At 40.8% G+C, this 21,699-nt stretch overlaps 1 protein-coding gene across 1 annotated transcript; it reads right to left on the reverse strand.

The window, feature by feature from the left end:
• Positions 1 to 6,920: 6,920 nt before the first annotated feature.
• LOC138953678 (uncharacterized) lies at positions 6,921 to 21,417 on the reverse strand. The gene is made up of 2 exons (XM_070325572.1): positions 21,281 to 21,417; positions 6,921 to 7,143 (listed from the first exon to the last, which is right to left on the reverse strand). The coding sequence occupies exons 1-2, from the start codon at positions 21,415 to 21,417 to the stop codon at positions 6,921 to 6,923; spliced, it is 360 nt and encodes a 119-aa protein (XP_070181673.1).
• Positions 21,418 to 21,699: the final 282 nt, after the last annotated feature.

Below are 21,699 nucleotides of genomic sequence, written 5' to 3' on the forward strand. Positions count from 1 at the left end.
TGTGTGTGTGTGTGTGTGTGTGTGTGTGTTTGCCCGAAGGAGACATACAAGACAACATTAAGATGGAACAAGGAAGTCGATCGAATCAAGATGCCACGAAGAAATGTATTGTTAAGTCTAAAGAGTTAAAGGCATGAAAGCACGCCTCTGGCCGTAACAATAAGTACGTTTTGTGAATTCAGGAGAAAAGGAAGAAGACATATTTTCTGTTCTTCTTCTTCTTGTTGCCGCTACACGTGGAGACCAGTCCAATTTAGAAATGTAGTGGTCATCTGCAGGGACGCCGCCGTGCCGTACAGCTTATCCTGGATGGGGGTCGGCTCCGGCCACATCTTCCTTCTCAACAACTGGAAGTTCCCGCAGTCTTGTAGGATGTGGTGGGTGTCCTGCTCTGCTTCTCCACAGGGACACATCGGGGATGGCACAACTTTCAGCTTTGAGTGGAGGTGTTTGTTCAGCCTGTTGTGCCCTGTTCGCAGCCTAAAGATGGTGACCTGCTCTGGTCTTGAGAGCAGGTGAAGGCTGTCTTTTTGAGCCGGGGTTCGGAACAGGGCTTTAGTGATGGTATTTAGCTCGGCAAGGCTCACGGCGTTGTCTTCTTGTTCTTTTTCTGCACCGGATTTTGCCAGGTCATCGGCTTTCTCATTTCCCTCTATGCCGCAGTGTGAGGGGATCCACTGAAGCACTGTCCGTAGGCTCTTGATGTTGTTGAGGGCCTTCTTCAATGAGGGTTGACTGTCACTGTTATAGGCTTGCAGCACAGAGAGTGCGTCTGTTAGGAAGACGACATTTGTGTTGTGGTCTGCTCTTGTTGCAATGGTGTGTGCTGCCTGAATGAGAGCGTATACCTCTGCCTTGTAGTTGGTGCAGTAAAGGCCGGTCGGAAGCGTCTCCTCCGTCCGTTCTCCACCGGGGTATTGGATGTTGATGATTATTGACCTTGGACTCTTTTTTTCAGGCTGTTCTGTCTCATATGTTAGTTTTATTGGTTTTCCTCTTTCTTCTTTCTGTCTTTCTTTCTTTTTTTTCTTTCTGTCTGTCTTTCTTTCTTTCTTTCTGTCTGTCTGTCTTTCTTTTTTTCTTCCTGTCTTTCTGTCTTTCTTTCTTTCTGTCTGTCTTTCTTTCTTACTGTCTTTTTTTCTTTCGTTTTTTGGACGTCTCCGTCGTCTCACTTTCCCCATATAATAGCCATGACTGAAAGAATTGAATAGTGTTATCTCCACCATGTTGGTCCCCGTAATGACACCCGAATGCAAATGGATTGATGGAGATGGACGTAAATAAAGGTATACAGGAAGTCTGCTGCCAAGACATTTTATTGGGGAGAACAAAATCTGAGTGTGAGTGTGGATTTAATCCTGCACAGTGTGTGTGTGTGTGTATGTATGTATGTGTGTGTGTGTGAATGTGTGTTTTTGTGAGTGTGTGTATGTGTGTATGTGTGTGTGTGTGGGTGTGTTAAAGAAAAAAATGGAAGCAAACCCTGGACATAAAATAGATGACATATATTGCTCCAAGCCATCGAAACAGAAATGTCAGGGACTTCAGGGAACTCGCATTTTAACCGCTCATTAATCTTTCTTTTCAGTTTAATTTGCCCTCTCCGCTTGTAATTTCTCAGCCGTTACCCGATCCTCTGTGTAGTGCGCTTTCACTACGGATGCTTGAAAGCCCAAGTACAACGTAGGGAGTTATAAAACGGGACTCTGTTGCATTGCTCTTTTTGTTGCTTTTTTGAAAAACGTGGGCTTTTGTGTCTGAGGAACTGAGTATGTCACCTAATAGTGGCGCTCGTTATAGGTTCCTCGGACAATCAAAACGAAGAAGGCAACACACTTGTTTACGCTACCTCCCTTGTTAGAACTTCCTGGTCGTAAAATCAAATGCTGTCTATGGAACTTCTGATTTCAGGTAAGTCGGATAGAAGAATTACTTCTAATCCCATGGAACTTATTCCAAATCTCATAGAAAGCATTCTGTGCGAGAACATAGTATTACGTGTAAGCTCAACCTAACTTTTAAACCAGCAGACACGTTTGCTGCTCCATAGGAAATCTCCTTTAATTTAACCGGTGGAAACGTTAACAAGTCGCGTAAGGCGAAATTACTACATTTAGTCAAGCTGTGGAACTCACAGAATGAAACAGAACGCACTGCAATTTTTCACAATGACCGTAGTCCGCCGCTAGTGCAAATGGCAGTGAAAGTGACGAGCCTGTTTAACGCTGTAGCGGTTGCGTTGCGCTGCATAGCACGCTTTACTGTACCTCTCTTCGTTTTAACTTTCTGAGCGTGTTTTTTTATCGAAACATATCATATCTATATTTTTTTGGAATCAGGAACCGACAAGGAATAAGATGAAATTGTTTTTAAAACGATTTCGGAAATTTAACTGTAATCATAATTTTTATATTTTTAATTTTCAGAGCTTGTTTTTAATCGGAATATAACATATTTATATGTTTTTGGAATCAGAACATGATAACGAAAAAAATAAAAGTAATTTTGGATCGTTTTATAAAAAAAATAATTTTGATTACAATTTTTAGATTTTTAATGACCAAAGTCATTAATTAATTTGTAAGCCTCCATGCTGAAATGCAATACCGAAGTCCGGCCTTCGTCGAAGATTGCTTGGCCAAAATTTCAATCCATTTGATTGAAAAATGAAGGTGTGACAGTGCCGCCTCAACTTTTACAAAAAGCCGGATATGACGTCAAAAAAGACATTCATCGAAAAATAGAAGAAAAAAAATGTCCGGGGATATCATACCCAGGAACTCTCATGTCAAATTTCATAAAGATCGGTCCAGTAGTTTACTCTGAATCGCTCTACACACACACAGGCACAGACAGACACACACACACACACACACACACACACACACACACACACACACACACACACACACACACACACACACACACACACAGACACACATACACACACACACACACACACACACATACACCACGACCCTCGTCTCGATTCCTCCTCTATGTTAAAACATTTAGTCAAAACTTGACTAAATGTAACAAGTCGCGTAAGGCGAAATTACTACATTTAGTCAAGCTGTGGAACTCACAGAATGAAACTGAACGTTGTCCGCCGCTAGTGCAAAAGGCAGTGAAAGTGACGAGCCTGTTTGGCGCGGTAGCGATTGCGCTGTGCTTCATAGCACGCTTTACTGTACCTCTCTTCGTTTTAACTTTCTGAGCGTGTTTTTAATCCAAACATATCATATCTATATGTTTTTGGAATCAGGAACCGACAAGGAATAAGATGAAATAGTTTTTAAAACGATTTCGGAAATTTAATTTTGATCATAATTTTTATATTTTTAATTTTCAGAGCTTGTTTTTAATCCAAATATAACATATGTATATGTTTTTGGAATCAGAAAATGACGAAGAATAAGATGAAATTGTTTTTGGATCGTTTGATAAAAAAATAATGTTAATTACAAGTTTCCGATTTTTAATGACCAAACTCACTCATTAGTTTTCAAGCCACCAAGCTGAAATGCAAAACCAAACCCCGGCCTTTGTCAAAGATTGTTTTGCCAAAATTTCAATCAATTTAATTAAAAAATGAGGGTGTGACAGTGCCGCCTCAACCGGGCTTCGTCGAAGATTACTTGACCAAAATTTGAACCAATTTGGTTGAAAAATGAGGGCGTGACAGTGCCGCCTCAACTTTCACGAAAAGCCGGATATGACGTCATCAAAGACATTTATCAAAAAAATGAAAAAAACATTCGGGGATTTCATACCCAGGAACTCTCATGTCAAATTTCATAAAGATCGGTCCAGTAGTTTAGTCTGAATCGCTCTACACACACACACACACACACACACACACACAGACAGACAGACACACACACGCACATACACCACGACCCTCGTTTCGATTCCCCCTCGATGTTAAAATATTTAGTCAAAACTTGACTAAATATAATAAAAAAGAGTAATACGCTCGACTCTTTACCAACAGCAGTCAGTCAACTGTTGACTCACAGTATATATTCAAATGGAAGCGTACAAGAAACGTATTAACAAACAAGTCGCGTAAGGCGAAAATACAATATTTAGTCAAGTAGCTGTCGAACTCACAGAATGAAACTGAACGCAATGCAACGCAGCAAGACCGTATACTCGTGGTCCACCGCTCACGGCATAGGCAGTGAAATTGACAAGAAGAGCGGGGTAGTGGTTACGCTATGCTGCATAGCACGCTTTTCTGTACCTCTCTTCGTTTTAACTTTCTGAGCGTGTTTTTAATCCAAACATATCATATCTATATATTTTTGGAATCAGGAACCGACAAGGAATAAGATGAAAGTGTTTTTAAATTGATTTCGAAAAAAAAAATTGATAATAATTTTTGTATATTTAATTTTCAGAGCTTGTTTTTAATCCGAATATAACATATTTATATGTTTTTGGAATCAGCAAATGATGGAGAATAAGATAAACGTAAATTTGGATCGTTTTATAAATTTTTATTTTTTTTTACAATTTTCAGATTTTTAATGACCAAAGTCATTAATTAATTTTTAAGCCACCAAGCTGAAATGCAATACCGAACCCCGGGCTTCGTCGAAGAGTACTTGACCAAAATTTCAACCAATTTGGTTGAAAAATGAGGGCGTGACAGTGCCGCCTCAACTTTCACGAAAAGCCGGATATGACGTCATCAAAGACATTTATCAAGAAAATGAAAAAAATGTTCGGGGATTTCATACCCAGGAACTCTCATGTCAAATTTCATAAAGATCGGTCCAGTAGTTTAGTCTGAATCGCTCTACACACACACACACACACAGACAGACAGACACACGCACATACACCACGACCCTCGTTTCGATTCCCCCTCGATGTTAAAATATTTAGTCAAAACTTGACTAAATATAAAAAACAAGTCGCGTAAGGCGAAAATACAACATTTAGTCAAGTAGCTGTCGAACTCACAGAATGAAACTGAACGCAATGCAACGCACCAAGACCGTATACTCGTAGCATCGTCAGTCCACCGCGCACGGCAAAGGCAGTGAAATTGACAAGAAGAGCGGGGTAGTACTTGCGCTGAGAAGGATAGCACGCTTTTCTGTACCTCTCTTCGTTTTAACTTTCTGAGCGTGTTTTTAATCGAAACATATCATATCTGTATGTTTTTGGAATCAGGAACCGACAAGAAATAAGATGAAGGTGTTTTTAAATTGATTTGGACAACTTAATTTTGATAATAATTTTTATATTTTTAATTTTCAGAGCTTGTTTTTAATCCAAATATAACATATTTATATGTTTTTGGAATCAGAAAATGATAAAGAATAATATGTACGTAAATGTGTATCGTTTTATAAAAAAAATATTTTTTTTACAATTTTCAGATTTTTATAGACCAAACTCACTCATTAGTTTTTAAGCCACCAAGCTGAAATGCAATACCAAACCCCGGCCTTCGTCGAAGATTACTTGACCAAAATTTCAACCAATTTGGTTGAAAAATGAGAGCGTGACAGTGCCGCCTCAACTTTCACGAAAAGCCGGATATGACGTCATCAAAGACATTTATTGAAAAAATGAAAAAAGCGTATGGGGATTTCATACCCAGGAACTCTCATGTCAAATTTCATAAAGATCGGTCCAGTAGTTTAGTCTGAATCGCTCTACACACACACACACACAGACAGACAGACACACACACACACACACACACACACACACTCAACTCAACTCAACTCAACTCAACTCAACTCAAATTTTATTGGCTTCAATTTTCATAGAAGAATTTGTCTTGCGCTTGGGAGAAAGTAAGAGTATAACATATAAAAACAGCATTCATATCACATTTCATGTATCACACACAGTAATCACTAGTATAAGTCTACAATTATCACATTTGTACCTGTATTATACATGCAAATAAATAGTATCACATTTCCACGTATCACACACAATATATACATTACATAACATACAGCAAGCTTCCATCTCCCGCGCCCCCCCCCCCTCCCACACAAACATATCCTCGCACGCGCGTCGACTCCACACAAATGACACACACACACACACACACACACACACACACACACACACACACACACACACACACACACACATACACCACGACCCTCGTCTCGATTCCCCCCTCTACGTTAAAATATTTAGTCAAAACTTGACTAAATATAAAAAGGTTGTTTCTGTGATGCGACATGTGCAACAAGAGTGCATGGTAGTTATGAAGAAATAAACGAGCGACTTCATCCTCCTTTTGGTTTGACTCTGTGATGGTTCACACGATAGGTTACACGGAAAGGAGGGCATCTGTTCGTAAAGACCCCGTAAATTATTCCGCGAATGGAAACAGTGTGTTTGTACAACATAATTATGTACCCCTAGAATCGTGCCATTGCTACTGTTTCTATTGTTCACAGAATGACCAAACTTGCAGAACAGTTTGCAGGCCAAACTGCTGTCGAGCCCAATTCTGGCGGACGAAATGACCATAAAGGACTACCTCACCCTTAGCTCATGACCCAAAGACCTGCCTTGTGACCGCATTAGGGATATGTTCTCAGAGGGGCCCTGTATCCCACACGCCTCTCACTCCCACGCTGGGTCCGTTGTTCGACACATGGGTGTTTTCAAGGAGAACAGCAGTGTCATCTACTGACCCCGAACACACACAACCCCCGCGCCCCCCCTCCCCCCTTAGAAACACTGCCACTTGGTCCGGAACTGCTTATTTGTCCAGGCAAGCGTGGCTTAGTTCCAAGCTTACCCTTATATCTGAGGTGTCGTTCCCATATGCGCCACCTGGGACCCGCCGGGTTGGGGATGGTCGCCCCGGTATTGATCTGGAAGTAGCCTGATCGACGGGTGCCATTACTGTTATTATCACCATCACCATCCTCCTACTCCTCGTCGTCGTCGTCGTCGTCCTCCTCCTCCTCCTCCTCCTCCTCCTGCACATTATCATCATCATCATCATCAGCAGCAGCAACAGCAGCAGCCTCAGCCTCAGCATCAGTATCAGCATCAACATCATCATTATCATCAGCAGCAGTAGCAGCAGCAGCAGCAGCATCAGCAGCAACATCAGCAGCAGCAGCTTCAGCCTCAGCCTCAGCATTACCTCTGAATTGAATGTACAGGGGACCCAGAAAAAAGTACTACGTCTTTTTCACTGTCTCAGGGCGTGCCTCCAGAGGTCCCCTTCATTTAACTATTGTATAACACCACTTGCAGGCACGTGCCACGTGTATTGACACCATTTCCAGACGTTGGAACCTTGTCCACAACTGTTCGCCCCTCCAGGTTAGACCTGGGGGAGTGTCTGATGAATAAATGGATGTGAAGCCAGCTGCCAATGACAACTTTAAGTACCGTAACTCTATTACAGGTCAGAACCCTATGTTACTTTGACATCGTGTAATAATGGTGAAAGTTGACGGATCCACAGTGTGGCAAATCAAACAATCAATCAACCAATCATTAATGAATATATCGATAAATACATAGATAGAAAGTAAATAAATAGAAAAGAAATGAATACATAAATAGATAAAACAAATGAAATAGAAAGAAAGAACAAGTCGCGTAAGGCGAAAATACAACATTCAGTCAAGTAGCTGTCGAACTCACAGAATGAAACTGAACGCAATGCCATTTTTCAGCAAGACCGTATACTCGTAGCATCGTCAGTCCACCGCTCATGGCAAAGGCAGTGAAATTGACAAGAAGAGCGGGGTAGTAGTTGCGCTAAGAAGGATAGCACGCTTTTCTGTACCTCTCTTTGTTTTAACTTTCTGAGCGTGTTTTTAATCCAAACATATCATATCTATATGTTTTTGGAATCAGGAACCGACAAGGAATAAGATGAAAGTGTTTTTAAATTGATTTGGACAATTTAATTTTGATAATAATTTTTATATATTTAATTTTCAGAGCTTGTTTTTAATCCAAATATAACATATTTATATGTTTTTGGAATCAGAATATGATGGAGAATAAGATGAACGTAAATTTGGATCGTTTTATAAAAATTTGTTTTTTTTACATTTTTCAGATTTTTAATGACCAAAGTCATTAATTAAGTTTTAAGCCACCAAGCTGAAATGCAATACCGAAGTCCGGGCTTCGTCGAACAGTACTTGACCAAAATTTCAATCAATTTGGTTGAAAAATGAGGGCGTGACAGTGCCGCCTCAACTTTTACGAAAAGCCGGATATGACGTCATCAAAGACATTTATCAAAAAAATGAAAAAAACGTATGGGGATTTCATACCCAGGAACTCTCATGTCAAATTTCATAAAGATCGGTCCAGTAGTTTAGTCTGAATCGCTCTACACACACACACAGACAGACACACACACACACACACACACACACACACACACACACACACACGCACATACACCACGACCCTCGTCTCGATTCCCCCCTCTACGTTAAAACATTTAGTCAAAACTTGACTAAATGTAAAAAAAAAGAAGAAAAAAACACCATAATAATACATAAATACAGAATAAAGAAAGAAAGTCAAAAAGAAAGAAGGACTTATAGAAGTTCTATAGATCTACACCGCAAATCACTTGCAAAGTTTTAAATGTTTTTTGTGTCCATTTTATGTGATTTTAGGACCGGAATATGCCCGGACGGTATTTATTGGTTCTTGAGAATAGAGAATTCGCGGTCTTCTTTGCCTTCCTCCCCTCTCACAACACAAATAATTAAAGTCAAAAAGATTAATTAAGCTCATTTCTTTACGACGATAATGCAGCGTCTATAGTTTAGAGAACTGTTTAGAATATAAAATGACATGAAAGACTGCGAAATTTATGTCAAAAGAGGGGGGATTATCCTACACTTTTGCGTCAATCCGTGTTTCTTCAGCATACTTCATTTATCGTTAAACAGTTCAAGGAAATATCTGGATTGCGAAATTTATATGTAAAACAAGTCGCGAGAAGCGATATAAAAAACTTTTAGTCAAGATCAACACCACAAACCAATCATCGCCGAGACTACATTCAAATAGTCTCGGCTAACCATACCGAAGATCGAGACGGGTCACACTCCCCGCCGCGAAGCACGCGTCCGTAGTACTTACTGAACCTATTTTCTTTCTTTCTGAGCACATTTTTATAATAAACATGACATATATATATATGTTTGAATTCAGGAGAAGATGATGAGTTTGGTCCTGCGTAGTCAATTTTAAATCTGTTTGCGAAAAATCGATTTTAAAGACAACTTTAATGAGCAAGCTCATTAATTAATTTGTAAGCCTCCAAGCTGATATGCAATACCGAAGTCCGGGCTTCGTCAAAGATTACTTGACCAAAATGTCAACCAATTTGGTTGAAAAATGAGAGCGTGACAGTGCCGCCTCAACTTTGACAAAAAGACGGATATGACGTCATCAAAGATATTGATCGAACAAATGGGAAAAAAACGTGTGGGGATATCATACTTAGAAACTTTCATGTCAAGTTTCACGAAGATCGGTATGGTAGTTTTCTCTGAATCGCTCTACACATAGACATACATACACCACACCCTCGTTTTGATTCCCCGTCTATGTTAAGGCAGGTCAAATGGAGACAGGGATATTACTCTTCATACACAAAGGGAAGCCACTGAGTTGTGTCGCCACTTTTTCCTGGCAGGCTGGGGATTCGAACACATCGAACAGGGAACGCAGAAGAAGAAGAAGAAGAAGAAGAACACGTCGAACATTCGAATGACGTAAATAGAACAAACGTCACATTTTTCAGGCAGCGGAAGTGTGGTGACGCGGCCCAGAACAAATGACGTCAGAAAATGACGACACCGCCAGAAATAAAAACAATGCGACACGCCTACCAACCACGAGGTCAAAAACACGTGGGCATCTAATGAAATCGGTACAAAGCCGTTCTCTTTGCCAGTGACATCGTAATAATCACCAAAGCTAACATTGAAGCTCCGGTAGCAGGTAAGAGAGTGTCTCCCAACCCGTGATGCTCACAGCGTGATTGCATCAGAATACCACATGTTAAAACCGGTGTTTGAACTAGAATAACAGCCAGTAGTATTAAGAACAAGTGTCTTGTGTATGCAGCCCTCTTTCTACTGTACGCTGGCAGCAGATAATACAATAATTGAAGTCCTTCGAGGAATAAGGGGCCCATAAGGCGAAAAATTGCTTTAATTCCACCCTCAAAAAGTCCCAGCCTTCAAACCGTAACAAATAACAGTACGCACTATTAAGCAAAATTATAAACCAAGCCTTGATTATTAATTTTTATTATTACACTTGTATCAAACAAGTGACCTCCACCTTTTGATTGGCGTTTTTATTACATTTGAATCGGACTTGTGGCCTTTCAAAGTTGCGGTGACCTTTGACTTTCAGCAGAGGTCATATGTAACAGTGGTTTTTAAAAACATAATTTAGTTGGCTCATATATCTGAGACAAATGATCGGACAACAGCCCTTTACATTATCGTGACACATATTTTTCTGAGGCACACTGGACAGTAATAGTGCAAAGGGTGGGGTTAATCAAGGGAGTGAACCCCCCCTAAAAACACTACCAACCTGGCGTTTTTACATTTAGTCAAGTTTTGACTAAATGTTTTAACATAGAGGGGGGAATCGAGACGAGGGTCGTGGTGTATGTGTGTGTGTCTGTCTGTCTGTCTGTCTGTGTGTGTGTGTAGAGCGATTCAGACTAAACTACTGGGCCGATCTTTATGAAATTTGACATGAGAGTTCCTGGGTATGATATCCCCGGACGGTTTTTTCATTTTTTCGATAAATACCTTTGATGACGTCATATCCGGCTTTTTGTAAAAGTTGAGGCGGCACTGTCACACCCTCATTTTTCAATCAAATTGATTGAAATTTTGGCAAAGCAATCTTCGACGAAGCCCGGGGTTTGGTATTGCATTTCAGCTTGGTGGCTTAAAAACTAATGAGTGAGTTTGGTCATTAAAAATCAGAAACTTGTAATTAAAATTATTTTTTTTATTAAACGATCCAAAAACAATTTCATCTTATTCTTCGTCATTTTCTGATTCCAAAAACATATACATATGTTATATTTGGATTAAAAACAAGGTCTGAAAATTAAAAATATAAAAATTATGATCAAAATTAAATTTCCGAAATCGTTTTAAAACCTATTTCATCTTATTCCTTGTCGGTTCCTGATTCCAAAAACATATAGATATGATATGTTTGGATTAAAAACACGCTCAGAAAGTTAAAACGAAGAGAGGTACAGTAAAGCGTGCTATGAAGCACAGCGCAATCGCTACCGCGCCAAACAGGCTCGTCACTTTCACTGCCTTTTGCACTAGCGGCGGACTACGTTCAGTTTCATTCTGTGAGTTCCACAGCTTGACTAAATGTAGTAATTTCGCCTTACGCGACTTGTTTTTGTTTTCTTTAATGCCGTTTTGATCGCTCTTGCGTTTACAACCCATCTCATCAAATCGTAATTTATTTCCAGGCTACCAGCAATAAAATACCTCAACATGAGGAACAAATTTAAAATAAACTCTGGCAAAAGACGTGACGTCACAAAGTTTGAGTATGCGCAACATTTTCGTTTACCAGTGCACTTCGTTACCTGCCCATTGCTGCTTTGGGTGATATTTTTTAAATGACTATTCCTATGCAGATGTTTGTGTAATTGGCCGTTTTCAAAACATACCCATTTTTCGATTTTTCGGTCCAAAATTCAAAACGGGCACTGTCTTCCGAGACTCATAGCTCCGAAACGAACCCACTACCCTATATTTTTTTTATGCTGAATGCATAGCAGACAGATCGAACTTAAAAAATAACCAACTTTTGGGAGAAACCAAATTATATTTAACGGGTCCAGTGAACTACCTTAAAACATTTAGTCAAAACTTGACTTAATGTAAAAAGAGGGGGGATTAACTTTTGCTTCAATGCGTGTCTCTTCAACAAACTCCATTTATCGTTAAACAGTTCACAGAAATAAGCAGATTGCGAAATTTCTTCCGGTGAAGAGGGAATTATCGTACACTCTTGCCCCTTCGGCATATATACTCTGTTTGACGTAATCCGCGCGAGAGGCTGCTGAGCACTGAAATCAAAAACAAAATTCTGTTTTTGTGTTTGGGGCAAGAATGGGGACAGAAGCTGGTTTATGGGGCCAGCTCTTGGCATTTGGACTCGATACCAGCAAATCAATACGACCAGCAGGCTTTCCTTGCCAAAAAATGGATGATTTGACATTTCCCGCGAGACTTCTGGGCACGAGATGGACGTAATAAAGTCGAAACACAGTGGGACGTTGGTTCACTGTGCTACTCGAGAGGAAACCTCGCGTCTCGTGGGTTTGATCCATTCCTGCGTAGTCAAGCGGAAACAGTTGACAAACTACGTCCTCAACGGAAAACGAACTACGCATTGAAGCAAAGACGTGATGGACTGCGTTTTCAACAAAGATTCATGCCCCCACTCTCAGATTGTGGAATTACCCACCGACATGTTACATTCGCTTCGACTAACTACGTAATGAATCAAAGACTAACGGAAGTGCGTTTTCTACGAATTGCGAACGACAGATATATTGTATGCGACAATTCATTGTTGTGTTTTAAAGTTCTTTTAACCTGAAGGAAAACAAGGTCGAACAAAAACAAGCTTAATGTAGTACCCCTTAACGATATGCAAGTCTTTAAGCAGAAAAGAACGAGGCATTTCTGGTCATCGTGTATCAAGTTAATCCTCTGCAATGTCCGGTATACTTATACTTGGAGTCGGTCTCCACTTATACCCACTCACTGTACCACATCACGACCAGGTGATCAAGACCAAACGCGTTTTCTTAGTACATGCAGATCAGCGTGTGTGATACATGGACACAGAGCATTCGTCCTAGAACCCCCCACATAGAGAAGATTCATCTTCACATTTGCCGTGCTAGAGCAGAGATAAGAGAGGATTTACGATTTATACGAAGAGCGAGGAATACGATCAAGAAAAATACACATGCTTGCAATGTGTGAAATCAGTTTTACTCGCAGACCAGAAGCATGCTTTTTCGTAGTTGGTACGGGTTCTTCGTAATACACAAGTTCTCCGCAAAATCGGTACATATACTCTGAAACGTCGCTTCAAAAGGTAACGTGGACGGGAATTCAACGACCGAGGATTAAAGAAATGGAGTCTTCGTAGTCGCAGTTTATTCTTCGTAGAAAGCATAGTACACCTTCATTCTGGCACAACTACGGGCTGTTTTCAGAGGGCGGTGAGATAGTCCTGTCAAAGACTTTGTTGACTTCTCGGGCGACAGTAGAGGAATATTAATGTAGGTTGTTAGTGGCCAAGTTGAACAAATTATTCAAAGTGCGAAGTGGTTGGCATGTCAAACTCACCCATGAATTTGGCGACATGCCTCACTCACAAGGAGGAGGCTGCTGCCTCGAACCGCTTTTGGTTCAAGGAAGAAACATTCTGGCTGATAACATTTCCTATTCACTCAACATAAATCGTGTTTTTTTTCTGCTTTTCATTAATCGCTCATTTGATGATTACTATTTCGCTGTTTTTAAACTAAGTGATTGTCTGTTTGGACAGGGACTCTTGTGCGTGTAGTGTGCTTGTGTGGCTGGATAGGTGGGTAGGTGGTTATGGGTATCTCACACACACACACACACACACACACACACACACACACACACACACACACACACACACTACATTTTATGAGAGAAATCGAGCACCAAGGTGACAGCTTTGAAACCTAGCGGACGCCTGGGATAAAATCTGGCTTGAAATGTGACCCTCCACCACGAAATGAGTCGCATGTCACCTCGCGCGGTTCTGCGCTAGGCTTGACATAAGTCCGGAGAGTGTATGGTAACAGCGTGAGGGTCACCTTAGTCACAGGCTTATAACTCAAACAGTTTTCGCTCTTTTGCAAAACGGTTTTCACCACTGGATAGAGCATAAAAAACTCTTTAGGAAAATGTAAAAATATGAAAATCATGCAAAGGTGACATGCGACTCATTCCGTGGTGGAGGGTCACAAATAAGCTTTTGTCAGAGTTACGTAGTAATTCGTACTTTGGAGCTCAAGCTTGGTATGATATTTCATACAACAAAGTTTGATCCGAACGTACCGCAACGCAACAACAAGACGCAGAAGGTCTTCTTGACAAGTAGAGGCTGGGCTTCAGACAATCTCACTTATAATATTCAAGGCGACACAGGGCCAGACGGCTTACTGGCAGATCACAACACGCAGAGATGGCCAAAACGTCGGACAGGAAAGAAGAAACGTCAAAGAGTATAACAGTATGCGCTCCAAAATCTCCAAGACCTAAAATGTCAAAGCGACTTGATGCATAGGAGACATACGAGAGGATTGCACCGTCAGTGTGGCGCGTGAAGTTGCTTGCTTAAGCGCGTCAATACCCTAATAGGCTTTTGCGTCTCTTGTCTGAAGGATTTTCTGGCAGACGAGTTCTCCCTTCTTCTCATACGCCGCTACACCGTGTGCGACATGAACTCCGCTGCCTTCTCGAACTCCTTCTCCAGGGTAAGGTCTTGAGTTAAGTCTGAAGTAGAACTTTCGGCCGTTGGGTATGATCTGAAGTGTAATAACTATGATTGGACGCACGCCTTTGCTTGTTCGGATGCTCGGACTTCAAGACCGCTTGCAGAGAGTATTACTGATGCCGGGAACGAGACTAATGAGAGCTCAGCTCATGGCACAGTTGTGTACCTCTGGAAGAATTCTGCAAAGTTCATCATGCTTCTGTGCACGACTGAAATGTGCTGTGTGTGATTTTCTGTTAAAAAACAAGCATTTACCTTAACGGGGTCAAGAAAATCGCCCCGTGGCCGTGGTGACACGAGGATGGGACATGGATACCGTCTCTGGGTCTGCAGAAACAGTTGACCCGTGTCCAACCCGGGCCGGATTCTATTCCGCGACCTTAAGTCACGCAAAACTGTTTCCAACCATACTGAGAGAGTGAGAGAGAACGAACGAACGAACGATCTTTATTTTACAAGGATAAAGGTTTAAGGCACATTCCTTGTCTAACAACCAGTCCTTAAACAAATACAAAACATATAATATCCTCTAAAGAAGAATACAAATGGGATAGATGAAAAATGCTAAATGCAACCACTATTACATGGAAACAAACATGAATACGGATAAAAGTTAGAAAGACCACAATAAAGAAGAGAGGTAATAAAGAAAAGAAAGTAAAATAGAAAAAACAACACACACACACACACACACACACACACACACACACACACACACACACACACACACACACACACACACACGACTAACAAGCAAACAACAAACAGAGAGAAAGAGAGAGAGAGAGAGAGAGAGAGAGAGAGAGAGAGAGAGAGAGAGAGAGAGAGAGAGAGAGAGAGAGAGAGAGAGAGAGAGAGAGAGAGTAGTCACCGACAGAGAGGGGAATATAAAAGAAAAAGAGTGAGGGAAAGAGATACAGGAAGGGTGGGAGAGAGAGAGAGAGAGAGAGAGAGAGAGAGAGAGAGAGAGAGAGAGAGAGAGAGAGAGAGAGAGATACGGAGAGAGTCTGTCTGTCTGTCTGTCTGTCTGTCTGTCTGTCTGTCTGTCTCTCTCTGCCTCTGTCTCTGCCTTTCTGTCTCTGTCTCTGCTTTCTCTGTCTCTCTGTCTTTGTCTCTCTGTCTCTGTCTCTGTCTCTCTCTCTCTCTGTCTCTCTCCGGCTCTCTGTCTCTCTGTCTCTGTCTCTGTCTCTCTGTCTCTCTGTCTCTCTCTCTTTCTCTCTCTCTCTCTCTCTCTCTCTCTCTCTCTCTCTCTCTCTCTCTCGCTCTCTCTCACTCTCTCTCTCCCTCTCTCTCCCCACCCCCCGTCAGGTGGCTGAGTAACTAAGTAAGGTTCAAAATTCATGTCACTCTTATCCGGCCAGGCGGGTCCGGTAGTGTTTGCTGTGTGGTTCTACACACAATGTTTCCAGGCTGTTTGGATTGTGTCTCTCTCCCAACACGCATGGGTCGATGCTCACTCTCTTTCTCGCACTTTTTTGACGCTGTGGTTCCAGCAAGGTGCGGCATTCATAATTCAAACCGGAATTATCATTTACGTGAAAGGCTGTCGCTGGGCTATAGGCAACGTGTTTCTGTGTCGTAAAAAACGCTGGCTTTTATGTCGTGATGATTGAAAACGACTTGATTTATTGGTGTTGCCGCCAACAGATGTAGAAACAATGCATTGGATTGTGTGTGTTTACCGCGTGTGAGTGAATGTGAAATCAAACGTGTTTTCAGTCTCTCTGTTGTCTCTGTCTCTGTCTATGTTTGGACATTCTCTCTCTCTATCTTTCTCTCCCCCCCTCCCCCTTTCTGCCTCTCTGTCTCTATGTTTGGACATTCTCTCTCTCTCTGTCTTTCTCCCTCCCTCCCTCTCTCTGCCTCTCTGTCTCTCTATGTTTGGACATTCTCTCTCTGTCTCTCTTTATGTTTGGACATTCTCTCTCTATATCTTTTCCCCTGCCTATCTCTGCCTCTATGTCCCTCTGTCTCTGTCTCTGTCTCTGTCTCTGTTTCTATCTCTCTGTTTTGCTGTTGTCATATTCTATAGCAATTAGTTTATTTGAAACCTACTGTTTAGCGCCCGCTATTAAAAATACTAAAGAATAAGTTTGAGAAAAAACATACGTAGGAATAACACAGGTAAATGAGGAAACGTAACGTTGCAGAAGGCTTGCAAATGGATATGCTACATCATTATGCAGACAACATTTATATATATATTTTTTGAATACTCTCGAAGGATTGGGTTTGTCACGCAGTTGGAAGGTTGATACAGATCGTGTGGTTTACCCTGAAACATTGGCCTTGATGACCTTTATAGCTTTTTGCTTGGAACATGTGCACGAACAACTTTTTGAGTAGAAAAGAACATCCTCTCAGATGTACAGAAAAAAATCTAAAAAAAGAAGCTTTATCTTTAAATTAAAAAAAGAAACAAAACAAACCCACACGAGCAGTGTCGTTCGAAAATATCTGGATTCAATGATACTCGATTTCAGTGAGGTTTAACAATTTCTTTAGTCATCGCCCCTAAACACTAAACATATCCACTCTCTTGATATTTAGTGGTGACGAGACTCCCTCCTCCTCCTCCAACTACTCTCACCCCACCCCACCCAATTCCCAGCCCAACCTACCTGATCAAAAACCTCATTTCAACATAATAGCGGAAAAGAGGAAGAAGAACCGCCTTTTCAGACAACTTTTCATTCATTGATTTTTCTTTAATCTTCTGTCAAAGTAATTTGAGGGAGAGCACTCGCAAGGATACTGCAGAAGGCTCTTCTCTCCCTTGGCCATTTATCAGGGAGTTCGCTTGACTTGATGGTGTTGAAGCCTGAAGAACAATTTGTCGTGCAGTTCCCCGCCGGGTGTGCTGGGGAGCAGAAGAACTATCAGTAATCAAGCAAGAAAGGAAGAAGTTGCTGCCATCATTTTCCATTAGACAAAACAGCCATCCATTTGTCCTCGAAAACCATCAGTGTAACGGACAAACTAATGGAGCAACATACTCTACAAACTAGACCAAATAATCTTCCTTGGTTGGTCGCTTTTATCTCCTTTTTTTTTGTCATCGTATTTCGTTCGTTGTTATTCCACATTTCCTCTTGATTATTTGCAAGTTTTAGTGATTCACGGGTGCCCTTCGCCTAATTATATCCCGTAACGACATGTGCTTTTGGATTAATTCAGTTGTACTTTATGATGAGAAGATGCACTATCACCTGTTCGACTTTTTCTTAAATCGTTTTTATATTTAGTCAAGTTTTGACTAAATATTTTAACATCGAGGGGGAATCGAAACGAGGGTCGTGGTGTATGTGCGTGTGTCTGTGTGTCTGTGTGTCTGTGTGTGTGTGTGTGTGTGTGTGTAGAGCGATTCAGACTAAACTACTCGACCGATCTTTATGAAATTTGACATGAGAGTTCCTGGGTATGAAATCCCCGAACGTTTTTTTCATTTTTTTGATAAATGTCTTTGATGACGTCATATCCGGCTTTTCGTGAAAGTTGAGGCGGCACTGTCACGCCCTCATTTTTCAACCAAATTGGTTCAAATTTTGGTCAAGTAATCTTCGACGAAGCCCGGACTTCGGTATTGCATTTCAGCTTGGTGGCTTAAAAATTAATTAATGACTTTGGTCATTAAAAATCTGAAAATTGTAAAAAAAAATAGAAATGTATAAAACGATCCAAATTTACGTTTATCTTATTCTCCATCATTTGCTGATTCCAAAAACATATAAATATGTTATATTCGGATTAAAACCAAGCTCTGAAAATTAAATATATAAAAATTATTATCAAAATTAAATTGTCCAAATCAATTTTAAAACACTTTCATCTTATTCCTTGTCGGTTCCTGATTCCAAAAACATATAGATATGATATGTTTGGATTAAAAACACGCTCAGAAAGTTAAAACAAAGAGAGGTACAGAAAAGCGTGCTATCCTTCTTAGCGCAACTACTACCCCGCTCTTCTTGTCAATTTCACTGCCTTTGCCATGAGCGGTGGACTGACGATGCTACGAGTATACGGTCTTGCTGAAAAATGGCATTGCGTTCAGTTTCATTCTGTGAGTTCGACAGCTACTTGACTAAATATTGTATTTTCGCCTTACGCGACTTGTTTCTTCTGTGTTGAAGAAAAGGGGGAGGTTGCGGGCATCGTTTTCCATTTGACGCAATATCCATCAAATTTGATCTTGAATACTCCCGACGCACTGAACGAGCTAATGGAACAACATTCTGTACAAACAATAACCAGAGCATTTTCCTTGTGTGCTAGCTTTTGTTAGTTAGTTTGTTTGTTTGTTTGTTTGTTTGTTTGTTTGTTTGTTTGTTTGTTTGTTTGTTTGTTCGTTTATGTTGTTGCAGATTTATTTCTGATAATGTGCAACGTCAGTAATAGTCGAGAGCCTGTTACCAAATATTCTTTCACCGAATTATGTGTTGAACACAATCAAAAACTAAATGTATGTGATTTTTGTATCGACCAACGAGCAGAGTCGATGCCAAGGGGCATGTGTTGGTTCCGCTCTACTTTACAATGACCTGTTAGATTTATTTATTTATTTTTTTCTTTCTTTCTTTCTTTCTTTCTTTCTTTCTTTTTTATATTTAGTCAAGTTTTGACTAAATATTTTATTTCTTTTTACATTTAGTCAAGTTTTGACTAAATGTTTTAACGTAGAGGGGGGAATCGAGACGAGGGTCGTGGTGTATGTGTGTGTGTGTGTGAGTGTGTGTGTGTGTGTGTGTGTGTGTGTGTGTGTGTGTGTGGTGTATGTGTGTGTGTGTGTGTGTGTGTGTGTGTGTGTGTGTGTGTATGTGTGTCTGTCTGTCTGTGTGTGTGTGTAGAGCGATTCAGACCAAACTACTGGACCGATCTTTATGAAATTTGACGTGAGAGTTCCTGGGAATGATATCCCCGGACGTTTTTTTTTTTCGATAAATATCTTTGATGACGTCATATCCGGCTTTTTGTAAAAGTTGAGGCGGCACTGTCACTCCCTCATTTTTCAATCAAATTGATTGAAATTTTGGCCCAGCAATCTTCGACGAAAGCCGGACTTTGGTATTGCATTTCAGCTTGGTGGCTTAAAAATTAATTAATGACTTTGGTCATTAAAAATCTGAAAATTGTAAAAAAAACCATTTGTATTTAAAACGATCCAAATTTACGTTTATCTTATTCTTCATCATTTTCTGATTCCAAAAACATATAAATATGTTATATTTGGATTAAAAACAAGCTCTGAAAATTAAAAATACAAATATTATTATTAAAATAAAATTTCCGAAATCGATTTAAAAACAATTTCATCTTATTCCTTGTGGGTTCCTGATTCCAAAAACATAATAGATGTGATATGTTTGGATTAAAAACACGCTCAGAAAGTTAAAAAGAATAGAGATAAAGAAAAGCGTGCTATCCTTCTCAGCGCAACTACTACCCCGCTCTTCTTGTCAATTTCACTGCCATTGCATCGAGCGGTGGACTGACGATGCTACTAGTATACGCTCTTGCTGTAAAAATGCAGTGAGTTCAGTTTCATTCAGTTAGTTCGACAGCTTGACTAAATGTTGTAATTTCGCCTTACGCGACTTGTTTCTTTCTTTCTTTCTTTCTTTCGTCCGTGTTAAAGCCATATGTACTCGATGACTATACACGCTAATTGCTTTACCAACAGCTGGAGACAGACTAAATTAAGTTCCCTGCAAAATATTGTGGTCTAGGACCCCTTAAATGTTGAGATATTTGAATTTTCATTTTGATCTGGATCGTCCTATTTATAGATTTGGCAACACATGTAACGTTGATGCAAGGGAGAGAACACCGCGGCTTTGTTGACATCCTCACTTTTTCAGAGGCTAGAACAAGCTGTAATGCATGTATTATGGTCCGCGCATGGTGACGTATCGTCATTATATGGTCTTATGGTGCGTTTGACATCGATTGTGGGCAAACTACACTTTGTAAACACGGGAGTGCGTTAGTATGCCTTTAAAGGAAATGTACACGTTATTTTTGATTTATTTTTAGAGCAAGACATTTCAAGAGTACAGTGTACATAATGATAACAGAGGTGATGAGATCAGTAACTGAACAATCCGAATCTGCATGGTCGGTCTTACCAGCCGTGCCCACAGTCCTGTTTAGTTTCTATTCATTTATTTTCATCGATTTCATTCTGGAAATTTATTTTAAAACTGTATATTACTTTAAACGTTTTACTTTAGTGAATTTCACTTTGTTTCAAACAGTTTTCAAGGAATGACATTCAAATGTTAACGCCCAATCAGCATCAGTTTTCAAAACGTGCAGAAATGAAATAAAAACAGCATGTAACAACGTGACGAGAAACGTCAAGTCGATCTGTGAAAATCCAGTGGAAACAATACCCTTTGCTTTCTTGCGTTTTTAGTGCCTGCGATTTATGGTAAGTGAAACCTGTGTGTGCGTGACTAGGCTAGGTTTCCGCCTGTTTCGCTCATCGACCCGAATGGAGGGAGCGGGGAATTCATCTGCGAGACCTGGACATCCATAACAAGATCAAATCCAGCGGCGTCAGTTACCCTCCCAATCGGCCTCTGAAGAAGACCTCTTTTTGTTTTACCCGTAGCGACCAGCCCTGTTTGGACCTCTTTCCTATTTGTCTTCTTGACTTGTACTCGACCCATTTTTGATGTACTCGGTTTTGTCTTCTTTTCCTTCTTGTTCGTCGTCGTCGTCGTCGTCGTCGTTGTCGTTGTCGTTGTTGTTGTCGTCCTCCTCTTCCTCCTCGTCCTCTTCCTCGTCCTCCTCCCCTTTCTCCTCCTCCTCCTTCATGATCATGTATTCAAATAAGCCAAAGTCTTAGCCACATAAAGACAAGTGCGAAATGAGCCCCCCCCCCCCCCCCCCCCTCGCCCCCTCGCCCGGAATCAAAAACGAAACAAAAAACACAAGAACAAAACAAGAAAAGCGAAAGAGCCAAACCACACCAGACGGCCTAGTAGATAATGAAGCAGTTTGGAAGGGGATGGGGGTGGGTTGAGGTGGGGGGGGGGGGGGGGGTGGCGGTGGTGCTGTGATAGGTAAATAGAAAATCGACCAACCCTCCATCACTAT

This window comes from Littorina saxatilis, linkage group LG2 (assembly GCF_037325665.1).
Source record: "Littorina saxatilis isolate snail1 linkage group LG2, US_GU_Lsax_2.0, whole genome shotgun sequence".
Taxonomy (NCBI): domain Eukaryota; kingdom Metazoa; phylum Mollusca; class Gastropoda; order Littorinimorpha; family Littorinidae; genus Littorina; species Littorina saxatilis.